The sequence below is a fragment of the Manis javanica genome, chromosome 15 (assembly GCF_040802235.1).
Source record: "Manis javanica isolate MJ-LG chromosome 15, MJ_LKY, whole genome shotgun sequence".
Taxonomy (NCBI): Eukaryota; Metazoa; Chordata; class Mammalia; order Pholidota; family Manidae; genus Manis; species Manis javanica.
The window spans coordinates 54,370,945-54,390,328 of NC_133170.1; the positions used below are offsets into that span (position 1 = coordinate 54,370,945).

At 52.9% G+C, this 19,384-nt stretch overlaps 1 protein-coding gene across 5 annotated transcripts in view; it reads right to left on the minus strand.

The window, feature by feature from the left end:
- OSBPL10 (oxysterol binding protein like 10) overlaps nt 1–19,384 on the minus strand; it is a 297,293-nt gene that overhangs the window by 9,938 nt on the left and 267,971 nt on the right. For all 5 annotated transcript variants that reach the window (XM_073222470.1, XM_037008627.2, XM_037008629.2 and 2 more), the window contains one exon: nt 9,843–10,320. In XM_073222470.1, the coding sequence (XP_073078571.1) occupies nt 9,843–10,320 (478 nt within the window). The remainder of the gene's footprint in view (nt 1–9,842; nt 10,321–19,384) is intronic.

Consider the following 19,384-nt stretch of genomic DNA (forward strand, 5'->3'; position numbering starts at 1 on the left):
GTAAGCAGGGACCAGACCCTGTCTTTTAAACTTTGACACAGTGTATGTTAAGAGTTTTGCCTTTATCCTGAGAGTAGCAGAGATGACCTCAATGGCTCTCATGAGGTTAGAGAAATCAGACTGTACAACTGCCATCAGCAACCTGCGGGTGACATCTATCACAAGTGGGAGCTCAACACTCACAGCCCACTTACCTGCCCATCAGGGGTTCTCCAACCTAGGATCCAAGCATTAGGCCTGGAGAGGTACTAATCCTCTGCAAACAATGTGAAAGTATAGGGTTTATGGGCCACAGTTTTCATCAAATTCTCAAAGGTTAATGTGACCACAGCCAAAATGCCCCAGTCCTCAGGGCTGCTGTGTGGTTCGTCCACTGCACGCAGGTGCCCACCCAGGGCTGAAAGCCAGCCCTTGCTGGGGCTTACCTGGCTGGACACCGCAGGACTGCCTCAGTGTCAAGATGCAGCATTTCCCTTTACCAGAGGCTCATCTGGGCTCTCAAGGCTCTGAGAAACGGACTGAGGGCTGAGGTTTGTTACATCTAAGGCACCTTTTCAGCACCCCTTTCTGGCACCCTGTCTGAATGCCCTCACGCACTTCTCCGGCTCATTCCGAGCCCGGCAGTTATCAAGGGCACAGTGAACCTTGGGAAGGAACGTTCTGTCTCACCAGACACAGGAGACCAGAGGTGGTCAGTGGTGTCCCCTCCCTGGGCCGCTGGCGCTCCCCTGGACAGAGTGAGGATGGGGTCGCTGGTACCCACATGGCACTTTCTGGCTGTCACGCATTCCTGGAGGCTTCACCACCTCCTTGAAGCTTCACGACTACTCTATGTGGCAATAATTATTATCCTTTTAAAATAAGGATAAGGAAACTGAAATTCAGATTAAGTAACCTGGCTGGTCAGTGTCTCTCTTAGGCTAGCAGGCATCTCAATCAAGTAGAGCTAGAATTTGCCAGCAGAGAGGTGTGTGTGTGTGTGTGTGTGTGTGTGTGTGTGTGTGTGTGTGTGTGTGTGTGTGTGTGTCTGTCGTGTGTGTGTGTGTGTGTGTGTGTGTGTGTGTGTGTGTGTCTGTCTCCAGTTACCAGCAGAGAGGTGTGTGTGTGTGTGTGTGTGTGTGTGTGTGTGTGTGTGTGTGTGTGTGTCTGTCTGTCTGTCTGTCTGTCTGTCTGTCTGTCTGTCTGTCTCCAGTCCTGAAGAGCTTGCCACGGGAACTGAGGAGCAATGGGACTACACTGTAAGAGGAACATGAATGCTGAGTTTCTAAAGTCATTAAGAAGATGTGTCCAACTGTAATTCCATTTACCCTTGACAGTTCCTTTAGTGACCATGCGCTACGGTCCATGGGCCCATGCCAGGCTTGTCTGGAAGCAGCAAGCCCACTGTCGGTGATGTCACTCCCACCAGCCCACAGAACACGTACTGGCTGGGCTGCCAATCCAAGGTGAGCTGCTCACCTGCTCACGTGTACTCAGGGGCTTGGCCTCCCCCAGGGTGGAAGGACACTCACGTACGTGGGCACCTGCAAGAGCTGAGCCCACCAGGGAAAAGCATGGGTGTGGGCCACACGCGTCCCGTGGGCAGGACTGGAGGGCAGATGCTATGGCGCATTGAGAGCTCCCTCCCCCGGGCGGGGAGTGTAACTGAATGTGTGTGACAGGAATGCCTGGGCAGCAGGGCTCCACAAACAGGCCTCACCTCTGCCCCCCGACGGGCCACAAAAGCCCCTCCTGAAGGCCAAGCACCAGGCAGCCGAATGCTCCCGTCTGACACCCGTCCTTCCACCCCAGGAGCCCGAGGCCTAGGCGCAGGGCGCGGGAGGACAGCAGCCTTGGGGATCTCAGCCCTTGCGGCTTCTGCCCAGGACCCTGGTGCAAGAACTGCTGTCTGATATACTCTCGGTTTCAAAGGCCACTTTGTGCCTGACTTCCTCCGGTCGGGCTGCGTGAGAAGACAGCCCAAAGCAGGTGGCAAACTGCCAAACACAGGCATGGCACTGGCAGTCAAGAACCAGAGCGAACAGCGAAAAGGGTGAGAGGGCGACTAAAACCTCAGATTTCCCAGTTCTTCCCACAAGCCCGTGGTCCTCCCACAGCAGCCACATTCCCAGAGCCCCGGAGCCGGTGGCAGCCGGAGAGGCCCCTGAACCCCAGAGGGGAGACCCCTGGACCCCAGAGGGGAGGCTCCAGCCCAAGGCAGCCGGCCCAGGGATGAATCCCCTGCCCTCCGTGCTAACAGCCCCTAGGGCACAACCCTCCTGGGTGGCCGGTGGGCCTCCTGCAGCACTGCCTCGCCCCCAAGCCCCCGCGGCAGGCCCTTCCAGTCTAGGGGGCAGTGCTCAGGACTCTCGCTCATGCACCCACCTGGCCGGCAGCCTCTCCTCAAAACAGGACCATACACCCACCAGCCCTCATGCCGCGTCCACCTGGCCTCACTGACAAACAGCCTTCATGAGGTACGACTGTTTGACTGGCACGTTCTCTACAACACAGTCACATGGAGAACTGCCATTTTTGTCAAGACCCCAGACGAGGATCTTGGAGGATCACTCCCAGTCCTCTGTCATCCCCCAGCCTCCTCTGAGCCTCAGTTTCCTCAACTGAGACATGGAGCTGTGGAGTCTGTACCTAAGAGGAAATGAGGGAGAGATGATGCCTCTGCAGCTCATCCAGAGCAGACGTGCCAGGGTCCTGAGGTCGGATCCCTGCTCCCCCTCCTCCTCTAAAGCAGCGCCCTGATGGGTGAGTTCTTAGTGGTGGCATTTCCTTTTGGAAATAAAGAAGAAATCTCAAAGTCTGGTGGTGGCCTGTGCCCATGGGGGATGCAGAGGTACCCACATCCCCCTCACCTTTAGAAAAATCCAAACCAAGGTGAATCTCCCTCATGTGCACAGAAATCAGTGGGCCCCAAAGCCCAGCTTCTCTGAAGCGCTAGCAAGACCACAGTCCTCTGGCTCTTCTCTGAAATTCCATCCATGTTTGCTTACTTGTTAACATACCCAAAGTATGTCTTCTTCTCAGCTTCTCAGGACTAACTCTATTTTTTCAGGGTTGCATTAAAAAAAAAAATATCCCTGATATGAATAAAAGACTACATTAAAGCTTCACTCACAAACAGGACCACAAATCAAAGTTCCTCCTTAATTAGCCTAGGAGCCGAAAGAGGCTGAAAAATGCCAAAGAGCCACTCCTTCCAAGCCGTGGTTAGCGCTCCAGCTGGGAGATGCTCCTTTTAAACCCCACATACTGATTTTCCAATAAACACAAGGCAAAGCATTAAGATTTTCAAACTGATACATTTAAAATAATTTTGCACCCAATCTGAGGAACCAAAATATTCTGGTAGGTGGTAAGCTGTTTAGTCTGGAAAGTACGGATTACAGGAAGTTAACTCTGGGGAATTGGCCTGCAGGGCCCGCCAGCAAGGGCCTTCATAAGCACCGAGCCAAGGTGTCACTTATACTGACAGCCAAAGCAGGTGGAACCATCTTTCTCCAGAGACTCGGCTAAGTGGCTGGGTCCTCTGGGCACCTGCACCCCCGGGGCAACGGGCTGCAGGAGCAGGCGAGGGGCCCAGCACCTGGGCAGTGCAGGCGGGTGCAAGCGGAGGACCCATCGTGGAGGTGGGGGTGGGAGCAGCCCCTAGCCTGAATTTAAGGCAGAATGAAGCCCTGGGTAATAGCATTTTATTGCAGCCAAATAGGCCACAGCCTAGAGGCAATGCTCAAAGGTAAGCCCCTGTATTTACAGACAAAACTTCAAGTGGACCCACCTAATTTTTAAAATGAGGGGCTGAAAAAAAAATGTTACTTCAAACCCAAGCAACATGTTCACAGAATGCAAGTGAGAAGAGAAACATCCCGCCTCCCCCTAGCCCACCCCAAGGGAGCTCTGAGCACAGCGGCCAGAACCATCTGCTTTGAAGTTTGGGGGGTCTTAGAAGCATTTTATATGGAAAATAGGATCATGTGTGTTACAGAGCGCACATTTAATTAGCATGAAAGAAAGGGTGAGGTAGCTACGGGAAAGGCAGGCAAACTGAGGGCCTGAGGAGGAGCAGCCCAGGGTCCCTGGCCGTTCTCAGGCCATCCCCAGCCGTGAGGCCCCTGTCTGGGGCGCGGCCACGCAGAGTCTCTCCCCCGGATTTTCCTTTCTGATTTCAGCACCCCACTGAGAATTCTAAGAATTTTCAAGGAGGTAGAAACAGTGAGAGCAGTGCATTCTAACTCTGCCTGAGGGACGGCTGCAGCTGTGGGCCTCGGACAGCGTGTTACATGTTCCGTGGCTTGTATGTTATATGGTCCCCCACCCACTGCGGCAAGAGCCCCCTGCAGTACCCCAAGGGCTCTGGGCTGTGCACAGTGAGTTAAGGCCCTGGCCGCTAACCACGGGTGTTGGGATCAGGAGAGCAAAGACCCCGAAGCATCAGAGGCTGACCCCAGGGAGACATGACACTCAGCAACTGCCAAGGAGAGAGTAAGGGTGTCAGCTCAACTCTGGGGTGGGGGTGGGGAGGTGGGCAGGGGTAGGAGGACCCCCACTCTCAAGTACAGCTCCAGAGGAGGTGAGTGAAGGGAGGCCAGGGGTTCTACAGGCCTGGGGAAGGAGCCTGGGGGTGGGGAGGCTCAAGTGGAAGGCTGGAGGCACCAGAGGACTGGCAGGGTGGATGGGGGTCCTGACCCAGGCAGAGGGGCAGGAGCAGACTGTGTGGGAGGAAGGGCTGGCGTCCACACAGCCACTAGGGCAGCATGCTCACACATCGCCTCCTCACCAGAGCCCCCTGGCTGTAGGTGGCTGGGGCAGTACAGCCGCTATTTGACAGGAAAAGGCAGCACCCAGAGGCTGGGAAGAGATGGAGTCTCTCTGGTATCACCAGAATTCCCTAACTCACCACTTCTGCAAATCATTGGCCTTATGGGAAACTGCCACATATTCATCTGAAGTCTGGCACCCTGCCCAGGGGCCCAGAGCCTGGGAGGTACCCCCCATAAACTAATTTGAGGACCTGCGGTTCCTCACGCCTTGACAGTGGCAGCAGGCACTTCTGTGAAGGGGGGGTGGAAATCCCCAGAAAGGAATCTGAATAAACATTTACTGAGGCTGGAAAGTGCATCTGGTCTTATCAGGAGACATTATATTCACCAAGCACGTATGAGGGCTAATCACGGCTTTAAGGGGTGTGTGTAGCAGGGAGAAGAGCAAAGAAACAACTTGTCTGCCTGCTTCCAGCTTTGCACCTGGGCCCTCCCTGCCCACCGTCACCCTCTCCTTCACAGCGGCCAGGGGTACACTGCTAAAACCGTGCGCATGATCCACGCACTGCTCTCTCCTTCAGAGTAAAAGCCCAAGTCCCTCCAGGCCCCTCCAACCAGCTCCCCTGGTCCAGCACCTCCTCTCTTGCCCTTGTCTCCTCTGCTCCAGCCTCACTGGCCTCTGTGATGTTCTCAGAGCAACCCAACCACAGGTCCCAACTCAGGGCATTTGGGACCCTGTCCTTTCTGCTTGCACACCCCTTCTTAAGCATCCACATGGCTCATCTTTACCTCCTTCAAGCCTGCCCATTAAATATCAAAATGTCCCTCCACCTAGCACCCCAGTTTCTAGTGGCCTCTCCTGCACATTAGCACCAGAAATCATCTATGGCACTGCAGATCTCCCACACATGCCCTGTTTTCTGTGTGCTTCGCCCATTAGAAATCAGCTCCCCCAGGGCAGTATTTCTGTCTGTCCTGTCACTGCTGTGCACCTGGCACCAAGATCGGTGCTGTTCATTCTACAAATGAATGGATGAACAATAAATGAGCAAGGAAACCCCTGGGGTTATCTGAGCCAGCCCCAGATCCGTGCAGGATGCGTGGGTCAGGAAGTAGACACACTTAGAAGTGTCTCTATAGAGTGTGCAGGGAATCTTCAACTCCCACGGGGTGTAGGTATGAACAGCCTCAAAGCTCTGCCCTCTAGCAAACCAACAGATTTCATGGTCAAATATTATTATGTGGGAAATTTAGAATAAATAATAAAAATTGAATCTCCTGAACACCAATTTTGGTTTTAAATAAGGGGGGAAACTTAACCAATACAAACCTCGGGGCAGTAGGTGGGCCTTTGGCGACCCACAGAAACACAGCCTGGTAAGTCAAGATCAGGATCAATGGCACTCCCACTTCTTATTACAAACCCACCTCCACAAATCAGCACAAACACAAACCTCCCACACGGGTCCTCAGCAACCCTCTTCCTCACATTATTCCTCCCTGAATTCAGCAATAAGAGCTACCCGAGATGTTCAAACCCCAGCTCTCTACTCAGGGCGCTCCAGGAGTCCCGGGCCTGGGTGAGAGCAAGCTTGTAGGAACCTGCCATAGGGCTTTAAGCTGAACGGGCAGCTCCCTGTTGCAAGCTCTCGGGAGAAGAAAGAGTTGAAGGCAGAAGGGGTCTCTGGGATCCAAACAGAGTTGGTTCCTGTAGGAAATCCCCAAGCCCATACCTCTACCCCTCACCATCCGTAAGCTCAGCTTCAGGACACAGGCTTCAGCAGCCCTGCCTATGCCCCTAAAGGGACCCTGAAGTCCTCTGGCCAGCCACCACCTTACCTGGTCCTCCACCTGCTGCTCACTCCACCCCCCTATATTCCTGGGCTTGTGGCCTCCTGTGATCCCCAGATCCTCTCTAATTCTGATTTTTCATCCACAGGTCAGAGATGAGTTGATGACAGATGGTCCCTGCCTCACAGAGAGGCCAGCACCTTCCTGCAGCCCTCCTCACTGGGCTGGGGTGGGGCAGGAGTGGGGGGTGTGAGTTGGGGGAAGCATGTGCTGCCAGGCATCAGCATGTGCCCTGGGAAGTTGGTCTGTCTCTCAGGCCCCTCTTCTGTAAAGCGAGCAGCAGCTGGACTCATCACCAGCTTGCTAAGCATTTTGAAGCAACTAAACACTTTTGGAAATGAAACTCTTACAGGGAGGTCCGACAGGTAAACAGGTAAGGGTGGAGATGCTCAGGCTGGAGAGCACCTGTGGGGGAGTAGGAGCCCCTTGGCTCCTCCCTTCTGCCATCCCGTGGCCTGAGCCCCTCTACAGGGCCCCAGGATTCTCTATGGCACATCTGGAAACCCAGGGGTCTGAGAAATGGATAGAGGCTCTTTTAGCCACAAGATTCCACAGTCCTGTCATGACTGGTAACAACCCCCTAAGAAGAAAACCCACTTCTGCCACTGCTCTCCCTTTACAACAGCCATCAAAGCCGGACAAACATCCTGGATTGGGACTTGCCTGAAATGGTTGCAATGTTGCACTCCCACAAGGGAGCACATAAGGGGGAAATAATATTCGTTATTGGTGTGACTGATTTAAAGAGGAAGGAATGTGTTCATCCTTCCCTTAACATTAACAACTCATCCCCGTCTGAATCATGGAGAAAGCCTACGCCTCCGTGGCCCAAGGTCATCCTGGTGAAAACTAAGTCCCTGGCCTCCTTCACAAACTGAAGACTCTCCCTTCAGTGAATTTCTTGACCTGACTGACCCTTGAGAGGAAGGTGCAATCAGTGTAGCCTCAGTTGGCTAAATATTGAGCCTGGGTATACAGAAGATTCTCAAGAATGACCGACATTGATGCTGGGCTCATTTGTGCACTTTCTGGAGTTGCTGTCCTATCTACACATGGAAAAGCAGCCTTCAGAGGGTAAGCTGGAAACCAACAGGCAAGTGGAACCCAGGAGTAGCCTTTTTCCTATAGTGGATAAGGGCATTTAAGTGATCAACATGGATGAGTCATCTACACTCAGTGTCTCCAATTCCTGCTCCCCACTCTCCTGTGCATCTACTTAAATCAGATTCCCACTAGCACCGTACCACTGACAGCTCTTGTCAGGGTCACCAGTGACCTTCACAGCCCCCAATCCAATGGGCAATTCTCAGTTCTCATCCTCCCAAAGCTAAGAGGCATCACGTGACTCAGCCAATGGCCCTCTCACCTGCCTGAAATCCTTCCTCCCCTTGGCTTGCAGGGAGCTCCCTCTCCGGCTGCCTCTCCATCTCTGGCCACTCCAGGTCGGGCTCCTTGCCTGCGCTCCTCTTAATACTGCAGGGCTTAATACTTAGGGCTGCAGGGATCGGTGCTCAGAAGACCCTCCCCACAGACCTCCAGCCTGCAAATACAACTGTCGACCCCAGCACCCCACTTGGACGTCTAAGCGTAACGCAGCCGGCTGAGCTCCCACACTCCCCCTCCAAACCGGGTCTCCCTCCTCCAGCCTCCAGTGCTCCTCATCTCACTTAATGGCTGCTCCATTCCTCTACTTGCTCGACTCAAAGCCTTGGCATCACCCTTCTCTCACACCCCACATCTGATCTAGACGCAAATGCTCTCGGCTCTGCTTCAGAGTACACCCAGACTCTTGCCATGTTTTCCCTCCTCCACCGTTTCCAGCCTGGTCAAGCCACCATCATCTCTTGCCTGGATTCTTATCATCTCCTAACTGGTCTTCCTGCATCTACCTTTACCCCTCTTACAGTGTTTTCAGCCAGCCACTAAACTGCACGTCAGATCCTGGTACTCCTGGCTGACACCTTCAACGGCCTCACAGCTCCCTCAGCTGAAAGCCGACACCCCCAGCAATGCCCTGGGGTCCCTATGTGATGTGGCTCTGTGTGATGTCACCTCCCTGACCTCACCTCCGCTGCTCCCCACCTGGCTCACCTCGCTCCAGCCACACGGGCTTCCCGTCTTCCACCAACACGCCAGGGACCACCCTGCCCCCGGGGCTTTGGCTTGCTCTTTCTGCCATATACATTCTTCCCCTGATCAACATGGCTTTTCCTTCATTACCCTGTTCAGGCCTTTGCTCAAATGTCACTGCCTCGGTGAGGTCCTCCCAGCCCCATCCCATGCCAAAGCCCCACTGCCTGCTTCCCAACACTGCCAGGTGTCTCCCCGCTTTATAGTTTGACACCCAGCACAACTGTATTTCCCTGGTACAATCCAAGCAGAACAGAAGCTTCACAAGGACAGATATTTTTTTGTCAACTCTGTTCATACAAGTATCCACAGCTCCTAAGACAATGTCTGGCCTCTAGCAGATGCTCAATAAAAACGTGCTAAGTGAATGAAAGCTTTTCTTATTTCTCAGGATTTAGAAGGGCCTCCAAGGAGCCATGTATTCCCTGGAATGGAAAGCCAGATTTTGTGTTGGATTTTTTTTTCTGGGAAGAGAGTCTATAGCTTTAGAGTCTCAAGGGGATTTGGGACTAAAAAGAAGTGGAGAAACTACTAACCGGACGCATGAATTCAACAAGGATATTACAGGTTTCTTCAAATGATGAATAAACTTCATTCACAGCTATCTGCTAAAATAGGAAAGTGAAATAAATCCACGAGTGGTATGATCACAGTGTTCTTGGCTCAGCATCTCTAGCACAGTCCAGAGATGTGCCTTGGGAATTTTTATGAGATTCTGAATAGGCAGCACTATCATCCACACTGTCTGTGAGCCAGGAGACTGGTGAGAATGAATAAAATGTGTTTTCACAGATTTGGAGCAAACGCTAATATTCACGCACAGCTGAAAACAAAAGTGTGTGTAAGGAGGCCCACCACACGCAGAGCGTGTGATGAGCCAGGCAGGCAGCTGGCTAGGCAAACAGATGCACACCAGTCAGTCCATCACCTTGGGCCCCTGGAAAATAAGCAGGACCTGGTCCCAAAATAATAAAACCAGTCCCTCTTTCCCACCACTCACCCATTTACCTCCAATTCCAAAACCAAATCAAAACAAACAGCTCCACACACAAACACACTGATGGTCATATCAGGTATACAAACATCACTGTGAGGGCCATCACTTACCTTCCCCGATCATAGAGACCCCAACGGACATGCCCATGAACTTGCTTTTGGTCCATATGTGAGTGTTGATGCACAGTCTCTTCTCCTTGCACTCACAGTAGAAGCAGGAGATGGGTGGGTGATGGGACACCTGCTCAGCCACAAACCTTAGTTTGTAGCTTTTAGAAGAGTCATCAGCCAGGAGGGGTTCATGGTCGGTGGGAGAGTGGGGAGCAGTCCTCTTTGGCTTGACCCTGTCCTGGGGAACCTCCCAGGAGCAGTGGAACGTCTCCCCGATGATGGGGTTGTAGGGCTTCTTCGCCAAGGCCCCCTTGCGGCCCTCCTGGAAGGCTGTGAGATAATATTCCACAAAGCAAATGACTCTCTCCTCCGGCGTGGCAGCAGCCGCGATGGCCAGCAGGAGGTCGGGGTGCACCATGAAGTCGGCATACATCTCCAGCAAGGATCGCTTCTCCAGAATGAAAGTGGGAAGCACCACCTGCATCCAGAAGGAGACAGTAAGACAGAAACCCTATGATCATACACGGAAATTGCAAAGGTAAAAGTCAGGCTGCCAGCACCTCAAGCAAACGCACAATGGCTGGAGCCGGGATGTTTTCTTAGAGATGTGAAGATAACAGCTTGGGAGGCCTAGCTCATATTCCCGAACACTGGGCACAACCAAGAGGGATGCACGGTGGGTTCCCACAAACATCAGAAGTGGGGTTGGCTGGTGTCACATCACAGGGGGTCTGGGCCAACCAGGACCCACCACTCCCAGGAGCGTCTCTTTGGAGGTCTCTGCTGAAAAGCTGTGTGTAAACCCTAATGTGATCAGTGCGGGGGCGGGCGGGAGGGGCCCCTGGCCCGGGTTGGCAGGAGGCAAGGCCGACTAGCAGGCGAGGGTCCACAGACCTGCCATGGAGGAGGGGGCCGTTTGTACAGGTGCCTCGCAAGACTGGGCCGGAAGAAATGAACAGAGGTTACAGAGACGCAGGGAGGCACTTCACTCAGAATCCCTGGGTAAATGAACCTGCAGAGGGTCTCCCCTGGGTCTGTCACTGGCCTCGTTACTGAAGATAAGATATCTGAATGGCTCTGTCAGTGACAAGAGAGACTTCTTACTGACCCACAGTGAATCTGTGGCCGCTTGGGTGCCATACAACTCCAGACGCCTGTAACCCCACAGTGAGGTCACTTAAAGCAAATAAAAGACCCTCTGAAACCGGCTGGAAAGCAGGCAAATTATTATTAGTGACACATGAAGGAGAGAGTGCCCGTTTCCCACTGCTCTACAGCGACCCTAAAGTGACTTAGTTAAGTAACACTCCACCCACTAGGTAGCAAAACTCTGCTTGCTGTGACCTGGACCATCTCACGCTGCTCTTCCCTACATGGAGGCACATGAGTCAAAGCAGGAGGGCGGCCTCGGTCTGCCGGCTCCTCCTCGACTCCCTTGGAGTGAGGAAGAGGGCCCCCCCCAGTTCCAGAGAGCTGGCTCCTTCCTTACTGGGCCAGCCACCCTCCTTCAGAGGGCCCGACTCCCAGGAGAGCACCGCAGAGGCGGAGGACCGGCACGCACGGCGGCAGCCTGTCTCCAATCTGCTTGCTCAGCCCCTTCCTTGCAAAGGATGTAGATGCAATGGAAGAGAGACGTCCCAACAGAAAGGGACAGACAGGCAGACCTCAGATCAGCAGAGCACTGAGATTTCAGAGGAACTGGAGAAAGCCCAGCCCACTGGAGAAGCGAGGGTGGTATCTTTCTTAATGCTTTTCTATCTTTCACTTAAAAACTGTGTCAGAGGAAAATATACCTATGTTAAGCAAAAAAGCAGCCAAATATAAGGTTAAACGTGTAACACAATCATGAAAAGAACACAGATGTTAACATGTGCCTCTTGGTGATAGAACTGAGTGATTGTTCCATTTTTTTCTGAGTATCTTTTTTTTTTTTTTTTTGCTTTTCTAATATATTGGAAGAAGAAACAATATTTAGAAGACAAAATTGGGAATCTGGCTGCCCAAGGATCTGAGCTGGCCAAGCAGAATGGCCTTCCAGTGCCTCTGCTATTACTTCCCACTTCTCTTTGTGGGGACAGGTCACCGTTTAGCAGCCCCTGCTGTGCCCTCTGGGGTCTGCTCCTCCCATGAGGCTCACAGCCAGGTAGCTGCCTTCTCCCTGGTCTCCCACCCCACGGGTGGCTGGTGGCAGAGTAAAAAGGAGAGATGAGAGAAGCCCCAGGCACTGGCCACCTCTCCCACCCCACCCGATGGACTCCCCCAGGCAGGCTGGGCAGGTGGCTTGCGGGTGTGGGCAGCTGTGGAACCACCCCAGCAAGGAGGCCTAATTCAAAGGTCCGTACTGCCAGTCCCTCCCCAAACCATTCCATTTCCCGCTCTCCCTTCCAGGGGGCGAGTCAGGGCAGGGGAAGGGCAGAACAGCTGAGGGCGGTCAGCCAGCAAGAGGTGTCCCGTGACCCTGACTCGCACCTGAACCTCACCCCGTGGCCCTGGCAACAACTGTGCCTCAGGACAAGAAGTGTCATGTCAATCTGCGGTTGAAGCTACGCGGAGAGAACTGGCTACCACATTTACTTTGGGTATGGGTAACATATGTCCCAAGTATGTACTTTGGGAAAGGGCAACAATTTAAGACATTTCTCCTACCTTAGCATTTCCAAACTCAGAAGCTAAAGAATTAAAACAAAATAAACAGGAAAAAGTACCCCACTCACAACTCCAAATCGTTGAACATCTGAACCAAAAGGGACCTTCAAGGTGATGGGCTTCAACGCCCTGGTCTCACAGGGGAGGGGGCAGAGACGGGGGGGTGAGAGGGGGCCAGACCTAGGCTAGGAGCACACAGAGGACCTCGGGGCCCCTGGCCGCCACCCCAAACTCCTCACCATTGCCCCTGACACATGATGATCACCTGCTCCTGGCCAATGAGAACATTTCTTTCCCTCGGTGGAGCAGGGAAACAAGAGTCCACTGGACAGGAGACCTGGGTGGGCTGGGCCCCCAGCCACTATCACTGATAGTGAGTGGGGGCAGGAAGCAGCCCGGGGAAAGGGGTGGGGAATGAGCCCCACCTTCCAGTCCTTGCTACTCATCCCAGAATGACAAGGCAATCCCACAATCCTAACACTACTGTTAAAATTACCCATAGGAGGGACCCCACCAGCAGTTCAGGGACACGCACAGCACCCCCTCCCTGGAAAAGCAGACCTGTCGCTCTCTGCCAGGCCTCCTGCACTGCTCCTCCAACCAGCCTCCTCTTTCTAACATCTCTGAAAGAGATAAAGCAAGCCCAATCTGGCCCCACCCCACTCTAATCTCCCAGTGTCCCTCCCTCTCTGCTCTCCCCACAGGTACCCCCACCATGCATCCTTTTCCTGGCCCCTCCTGCCTAATCTAAGTGAGAGACAGCCACTCAGCTCCGGGTCTCCCCCTCCACGGGGGCTTCTCTGGGGGCACCTGCTCACCCTCACTGCCCCCACCCACGTCTCCACGGCGGCGTCTCCACTGCCTTCTTTGTTCTTACCAATGCTATAAGATGCATTATGGGACAATTTGAAAAATTTTTACTATCAGCTATATATGAAATGGTATAGCATCAAAGTTAAATTTTCCAAGTGTGACACATGCATCATGTAGAATGTGCTTGTTGTTAGGAGATCCCCACTGATGGGTGAAGGTGAGAACCGCCGTGTCTTCAGTATACTCTGACATGGTTCACCAAAAAATAAACACATGCAAGTGTAAGGCTGCAGAGGGCAGAGAGGGAGGCAGAAGAGACAGAGAGAGGCAGTGGAGGAGAGAGGGAAGAAGGGAGAAGAAATTAAAGGTGGCAAAATGTTAGCAACTGGCCAACAAAGTGAAGGATGGGTGAGGTTCATTCACATGCTATTCTTGCAACTCTACTGTAGACTGGAAAAGGTACAACATAAAGCATTGGAGGGAAAAGAAAAAAGGCTTAAATAGGGATATAATACCTGAAAACTTATCAATTTTCAAAGACATATCTCCCAAAATTAGAGTCAAGTAATGTGGTCTCACAGATAATGGGCAGAACAAGTTCAAGCCTCCGCGTGTATCTGAGAATGACGCTGTGGCTTTATCAGAGCTTTATTATCTCTGTCAGTAGAATGCTGGCAGAGACAGAGGAGCACAGCGGGTGGTGGTTGGGGGGTCTGTTTCCCCTTCCATGTCTCGTTGGTACATCTTGTTTCAGTTGTGCAGAATATCAGATCAATGCCTTTTAAAACCAGCACCTCAAATACTCTGGGCAAGATATGCTTTTTATTAAAGTACATTTCCATTTCTCATATGATCTCTCTGCCTTTTTCTTTTTTAATGTTGACTTGGCAAATAAGTCACTTAATCATCTGTTCTTTGAGTGGTGGAGCCTGGAGATAAAAGCCAAGAAGTGGGGAATCCTAACTGGGCTGTCTGTCTCCAACAGAGAGGAAAGTGATGGCCCAGCTGCTCAGACTGACGGCCTCCACATGGCCGGAATCACTCTTGCGGATTTATGGAGCCATCAGTAAGGGCTGCCTTTTCTCCCATTAACATAATTAAGACAATGGGTTCCTTTGGGGAAAGGAAGAGAAGAGAAGACCTGCGCTCAGGCTCAGAGAACAATTAATTCCACTGAGAGCTGTATCCGTCTACAAGTAAATAACTGATCTTCAGATTGGACTCTCAGAACTTTGAAATAACCCACCACCCACTGACAAAGTCAAAAGGCCCCCAAGAAAAAGTAATGGCCCCTTCCCCCAAAGGGCACACAGCAGACCTCTGCAAAGGCAGGCCCTGAGCAGGTGCAGGCTTCTCCGAAGAAGCACCAGTCAACCTGACAACCCTGAGAATCCTCTACAAGATACTCTCCTCACAGACCAGCAAACCTACCCAGCGCACATGAGCGCATGCGGAGAGAGGCCCAGACCACCTGCAAGGATCGATCGATGCATCCTTGGAGGAAACAGGGGAAGCATGCAAAAGTCCAAACTCACAAAATAAAGAGGAGATAATTCACATGGCCAAAGATTCTTTACTGAGCCCACAGGCTGCTCCTCTTGGCTGCCTTACAGGGCCAGCTCGCTTCACACGCCTCACACCAGCCTTGGAACAGCCCAAAGGGCATTTATTAAAGCTGACTGGATGCGAAGCTTGAAATAAAATTTTACTTTTTCCAAGAAGACATTTACTACATAAAGAGAGATAAACCCACTGAAATCAACTCCCGTATCCCCACAGAGGCCCAGACCTCGGCCTGCAGAAGGGAGGCAGAAGCTACACGTGCACTTGGGCAAGTTCATCTCACCCAGACTCAACTCCTCTGCTGTAAAATTGCACAGGAACATAAGAACACCCACCTTCTGGGTGCTCTGTGCGTGTTCAATGAGTGGTAAGATTGGCCCAGTGCCCACCCAGTGCACAGTAAATGTTCGCTCTGCTGTAATCAGGGATCAGCACCCACATCTGGAGACACGGGGAAGATAAAGAGGAGGAGATAAGACACAACGTGTCACATAACATTTCACAGAAGCAAGTCTCCTAAGGACCAGAGCAGCCCTGGGTCCAACTTTGAAGTTTCCATAAATAATCAATCATTTGAGAAAAGGGAGTAAATACCATCAGCTTGCCACTCTCCCTCTGGAGTGCTAACCTGGCAAAGCCAAAGTCTGGGTTACCCGGCTCCTCACCCTCTGCATGCCTCCTTGGCCTGCAGCTCAACGTTCCTGGAGAAGACACAACACACTGAGTGGTCTCACTCTAAATTGGTGACCTAGAACCTTAAGTGCCTCCTGGCGGTGCAGGAATCCTCCCACCTGCTTCCTCTCCCAGCAAGGACCACTGGCTGCCTGCCGTCCCCTCCCCCTCAAACCGCTCACCACCCCTCCTCCAAGCTGGCAGCTGGTCGCCTGCTCCTTCTGTCACTGGGAAAGCCCAAGCCCTCCAGGAGAACACGCACCTGATCTGCTCAGCAGCGGCGGCCACCACAGCACTGAGCCCGCTCTGGGGATGGCTCCCGACGTCCCCACACATCGCTGCCCCTGCCTACAGAGCAACCCTGTGGGAAGGCACGCCTACCCCTCGTTTACAGTAAGGACGCAGGGCCCTCCCAGGTTAGGTAACTCAGCAGCCCAGCTCAGAGCCACGAGCTTAGCCTGGGGGCTCTCCTGCCAATTTCCTGGAGGCTACGCCCTCTGCACTCCTGGTACCATGGTGACCATCCTACCCCAGCAATCCTCCACCGTGCCCTCTGGACCCCAAGCCGTCTGGCTGCTCCAGCTCCCACAGTCACCTCCTCTCGCTCCAAACCATCCCATTAGCATCCAAACAGCTCCAGAAACCACACCTGCGGACTCCAGATCTTCCTCCAGCTCCCACCAAGTTTTCTGCTCCCTTTTTACAGCAAAGTTCCTGAAACAGCTGTCTTTCCTGCCTGTCACCACTTTTCTTCCTATTCCCCCTTGAGCCCACCCACTCGGACCTTGGCAAACACCCAAGCCAGCACCTCAGTCTCCTAGCACATCCTCTCCCCCAACCACCACCCTGCACAGAGTCAGGATGTCCACTAGTCTCTATCACCCCGAGGGGAGCTCGGCCCCATCTCCTGGTTTGAACAACCTCTAGACAGTGTTGCTCTCAAACCCGTAACCGAGCCTCATGCATAAGCCTGACTGCCTACACGTCCTCTCTGCTCGGACCATAATAGATGGACATCTCAGACCTGACAGATCCAACACGGATCCACGTCATGCACCTCCAACCTCTCCCCAGTCTCCCCTCCTCGGTAAAGGGAGTGGCAGTCTGCTGCCTCAGGGGCTCCTGGGGCTGACACCCGTGCATAGTCCCTTTCCCTTCAGTCCGGGCCGGGTCTGTGGCAGTTTGGAAGTGACACCATTCCAGTCCGGGGCCTTCGCCTTTGGAAGGCTTCCCAGCATCCACATTTGCTCTCCTGGAAGCTTTGAGCCCCCTAAGGGGCCTGGCTAAGCAGCCAGGAGACACTGTGGGGAGAGACATGGAGGGAGAGAGGTCCTGGGGCTTCACAGAAGGAGAGAGGCGCAACTGTCCCGGCCCAGCCGCTGCTGACAGGCGCCCACGCCACCGCGGGCAAGGCCGGCAGCAGGACTGCCCAGCTGAGAACAGACGGGACGGTCATTTTAAGCCACTATGTTTGGGCTGCTTAATTCCTCAGCAATAGGTATTGAAACAAACGGCAGTTCTAATTTTTATTATTCTTGTTGTTCAGGTCAGAATCTCAGAGCCAGTCTTTATTCTTTCCTTTACTGAATATTCCACATCCAATATGCAGACTCTCTGGACACCAACTTCTAAGCGTGACTGCTGCCCTGCCTCTCACCTCCTCCCTTCCCCCGGCTTACCCCTGCAGCCTGCACCCACTCGCCCCATCCTACTTTACTCTCCATGCAAGAGTCAAAATAATCCTTTTTAAAAATACAAGTTTGCTAAACACTCCCCAGGGGCCACCCATCACCGAGAATTACATCCCAGGTGCAAGGTCCTGTGAGGCCCTCTGAGCCCACCCTGCTGTCTGGCCAAATGAACAAGCTGCCCACCCACTAGGCTACTCTGACCCCCTGCCCTGGCCTCCCTATTTATCCGCAAAGGCCAAACAAGGCCCAGGGTCTCTGCACCCACTGCTCCCTCTGGCCAGCACATGCCTCCACCACATACAACTGGCTGACCTCCTCACTCTAATCTGGCCTCTAGGCCAGCAGTACCAGGAGAATCCATCCCACCCAGACCAGTTTACCTGCGTGCCCGTCCGGCCGCCCCATGGCTTCCCACCTTCCCAGCACTGCCCTTCACACCACCACCTCACTCTACTCTGTCCTTTTCAACCTCATTGTCTGTCCCCTCCCTTACCCCTCAGGCTCCATGAGGATGTGGATGCTGTTCTGTTCACTACTGCACTCCGAGTGCCCAGAAGAGCACCTGGCAGGTATGGGGCTCAATAAACATGTGCTCGTGAGTGAACCTGTGCATGACTCACTGCCCCCTTTCAGAACCCTGCAAACCAGGGCAAGTCAGTCCTAAACCTCCAAACTCACTGTATCTGGGGAGCCCTGCTCCCAGGAACCAGGATGTGGCATAGCAGCTACCTCAGCTCCACCTGAACGCTGCTTCACACCCTCCTAAAGTTTCCTACTGCCCTCAGGACCAAGCGGACCCTCCTTCCCTGGCCCACAAGGCCCTGCAGGCTCTTCCCACGCCACTGGCTCAAGGGTCAGCGGCGCCACTCCTCAGCACATTCTGTGCTGTGCTCGGCCACACTGCCTTTCCCTCACCAGCTTTGTCCATGCTGTTCCCTCTGCCAGAACACCCTTCCTCGCGCTAATGCCCACTCATCCTCCAAGCTCAACCCAGATGTCCCTTCCTCAAAGAGCCCTTCTGTGGCACCCCATCTCTCTGGGTCCCTCCTTTCCTCTTGTCTTTTCTAAGCTGCCCACAATGTGCAGAAGTGTGGCAGGTTCCCCAGTGGGGGAGTTGCCGGCACCTTCAGGTTCTAGAGCCACAGCCAAGGTGAAGGGTGCAGACAGGAGGTCTGCTTCTGGAGGGAAGACCACTGCAGGCTTTGTGGGGTCCAGTGAACAATGACAACGCAAGGCCCCTCATTCAAAATACTAAAAATTGCAAGTCAGCAAGAGCAGAACGTTAAACCAAGCAGAGGATGCTTCTGCTTAAGAGGTCCTGTGGGACCCCACCGGTCACATGCCCGTGAAACCAGCCCTGCCTGGGGACCACAGTCACGTGACCACGGCAAACTGCAGCACCAGAGCTGCTGAACCACTGTGTTGTGTATCTGAAACCAATATAAGATTGTAAATAAATGATACTTCAATAAAAAATATATATATATGAAGATAAAAAAAATGCAGCACCAGATGCCCAGGTAGGGTGGTGGCAGGTGAATGCGTCAGTACCAGCCACCGCCTCAAAGCTGGAGCAGCAACCATTTTATGGAAAAGGACCAGAGCTCCATCCTGGAGTCAGGAAGGTTCTGCCTCTGGGGCACCTGCTCATCCTACACCCCTTTCGGGCTAAATTCTCCCACTGCCGAGTTAGCACAAGCTTAACTTAATGACAGGGGTAACTGCACCAAAGAGGGAAGGCCACAATGAGGAAAGAGAACTTCACCAACCTTTTTATGAAGCAGGACAACAAATGCCAGAAACCCTGGGGAAAATAAGGACTCCCTCTTCCTCTCACAAGTATTTCAGCTTGTCAAATTTCCCCTTGGTGTTTGACTAATAGCTTCTTCCCACTAAATAAGTCACTAAACTAGAAACTAGAAAAGTGTTTCTTTCAGATAGCCAACTGAGTATTGGATAAACACAGTATTTGCTCTTACAGGAACAGATCATGGCTCCAGAGGTGCAAAGCAATTATATCCTAATAAATAATAATAGGGATGCAGCGTTCTAAGGACTTCTTTATTTTAAAACAGAGAGCCATCACATCACATCTCTAAGTCACATAGCCTCCCACAACACAGACCCCTCGTTTGTCACGGTGTCTCCACATCTGAC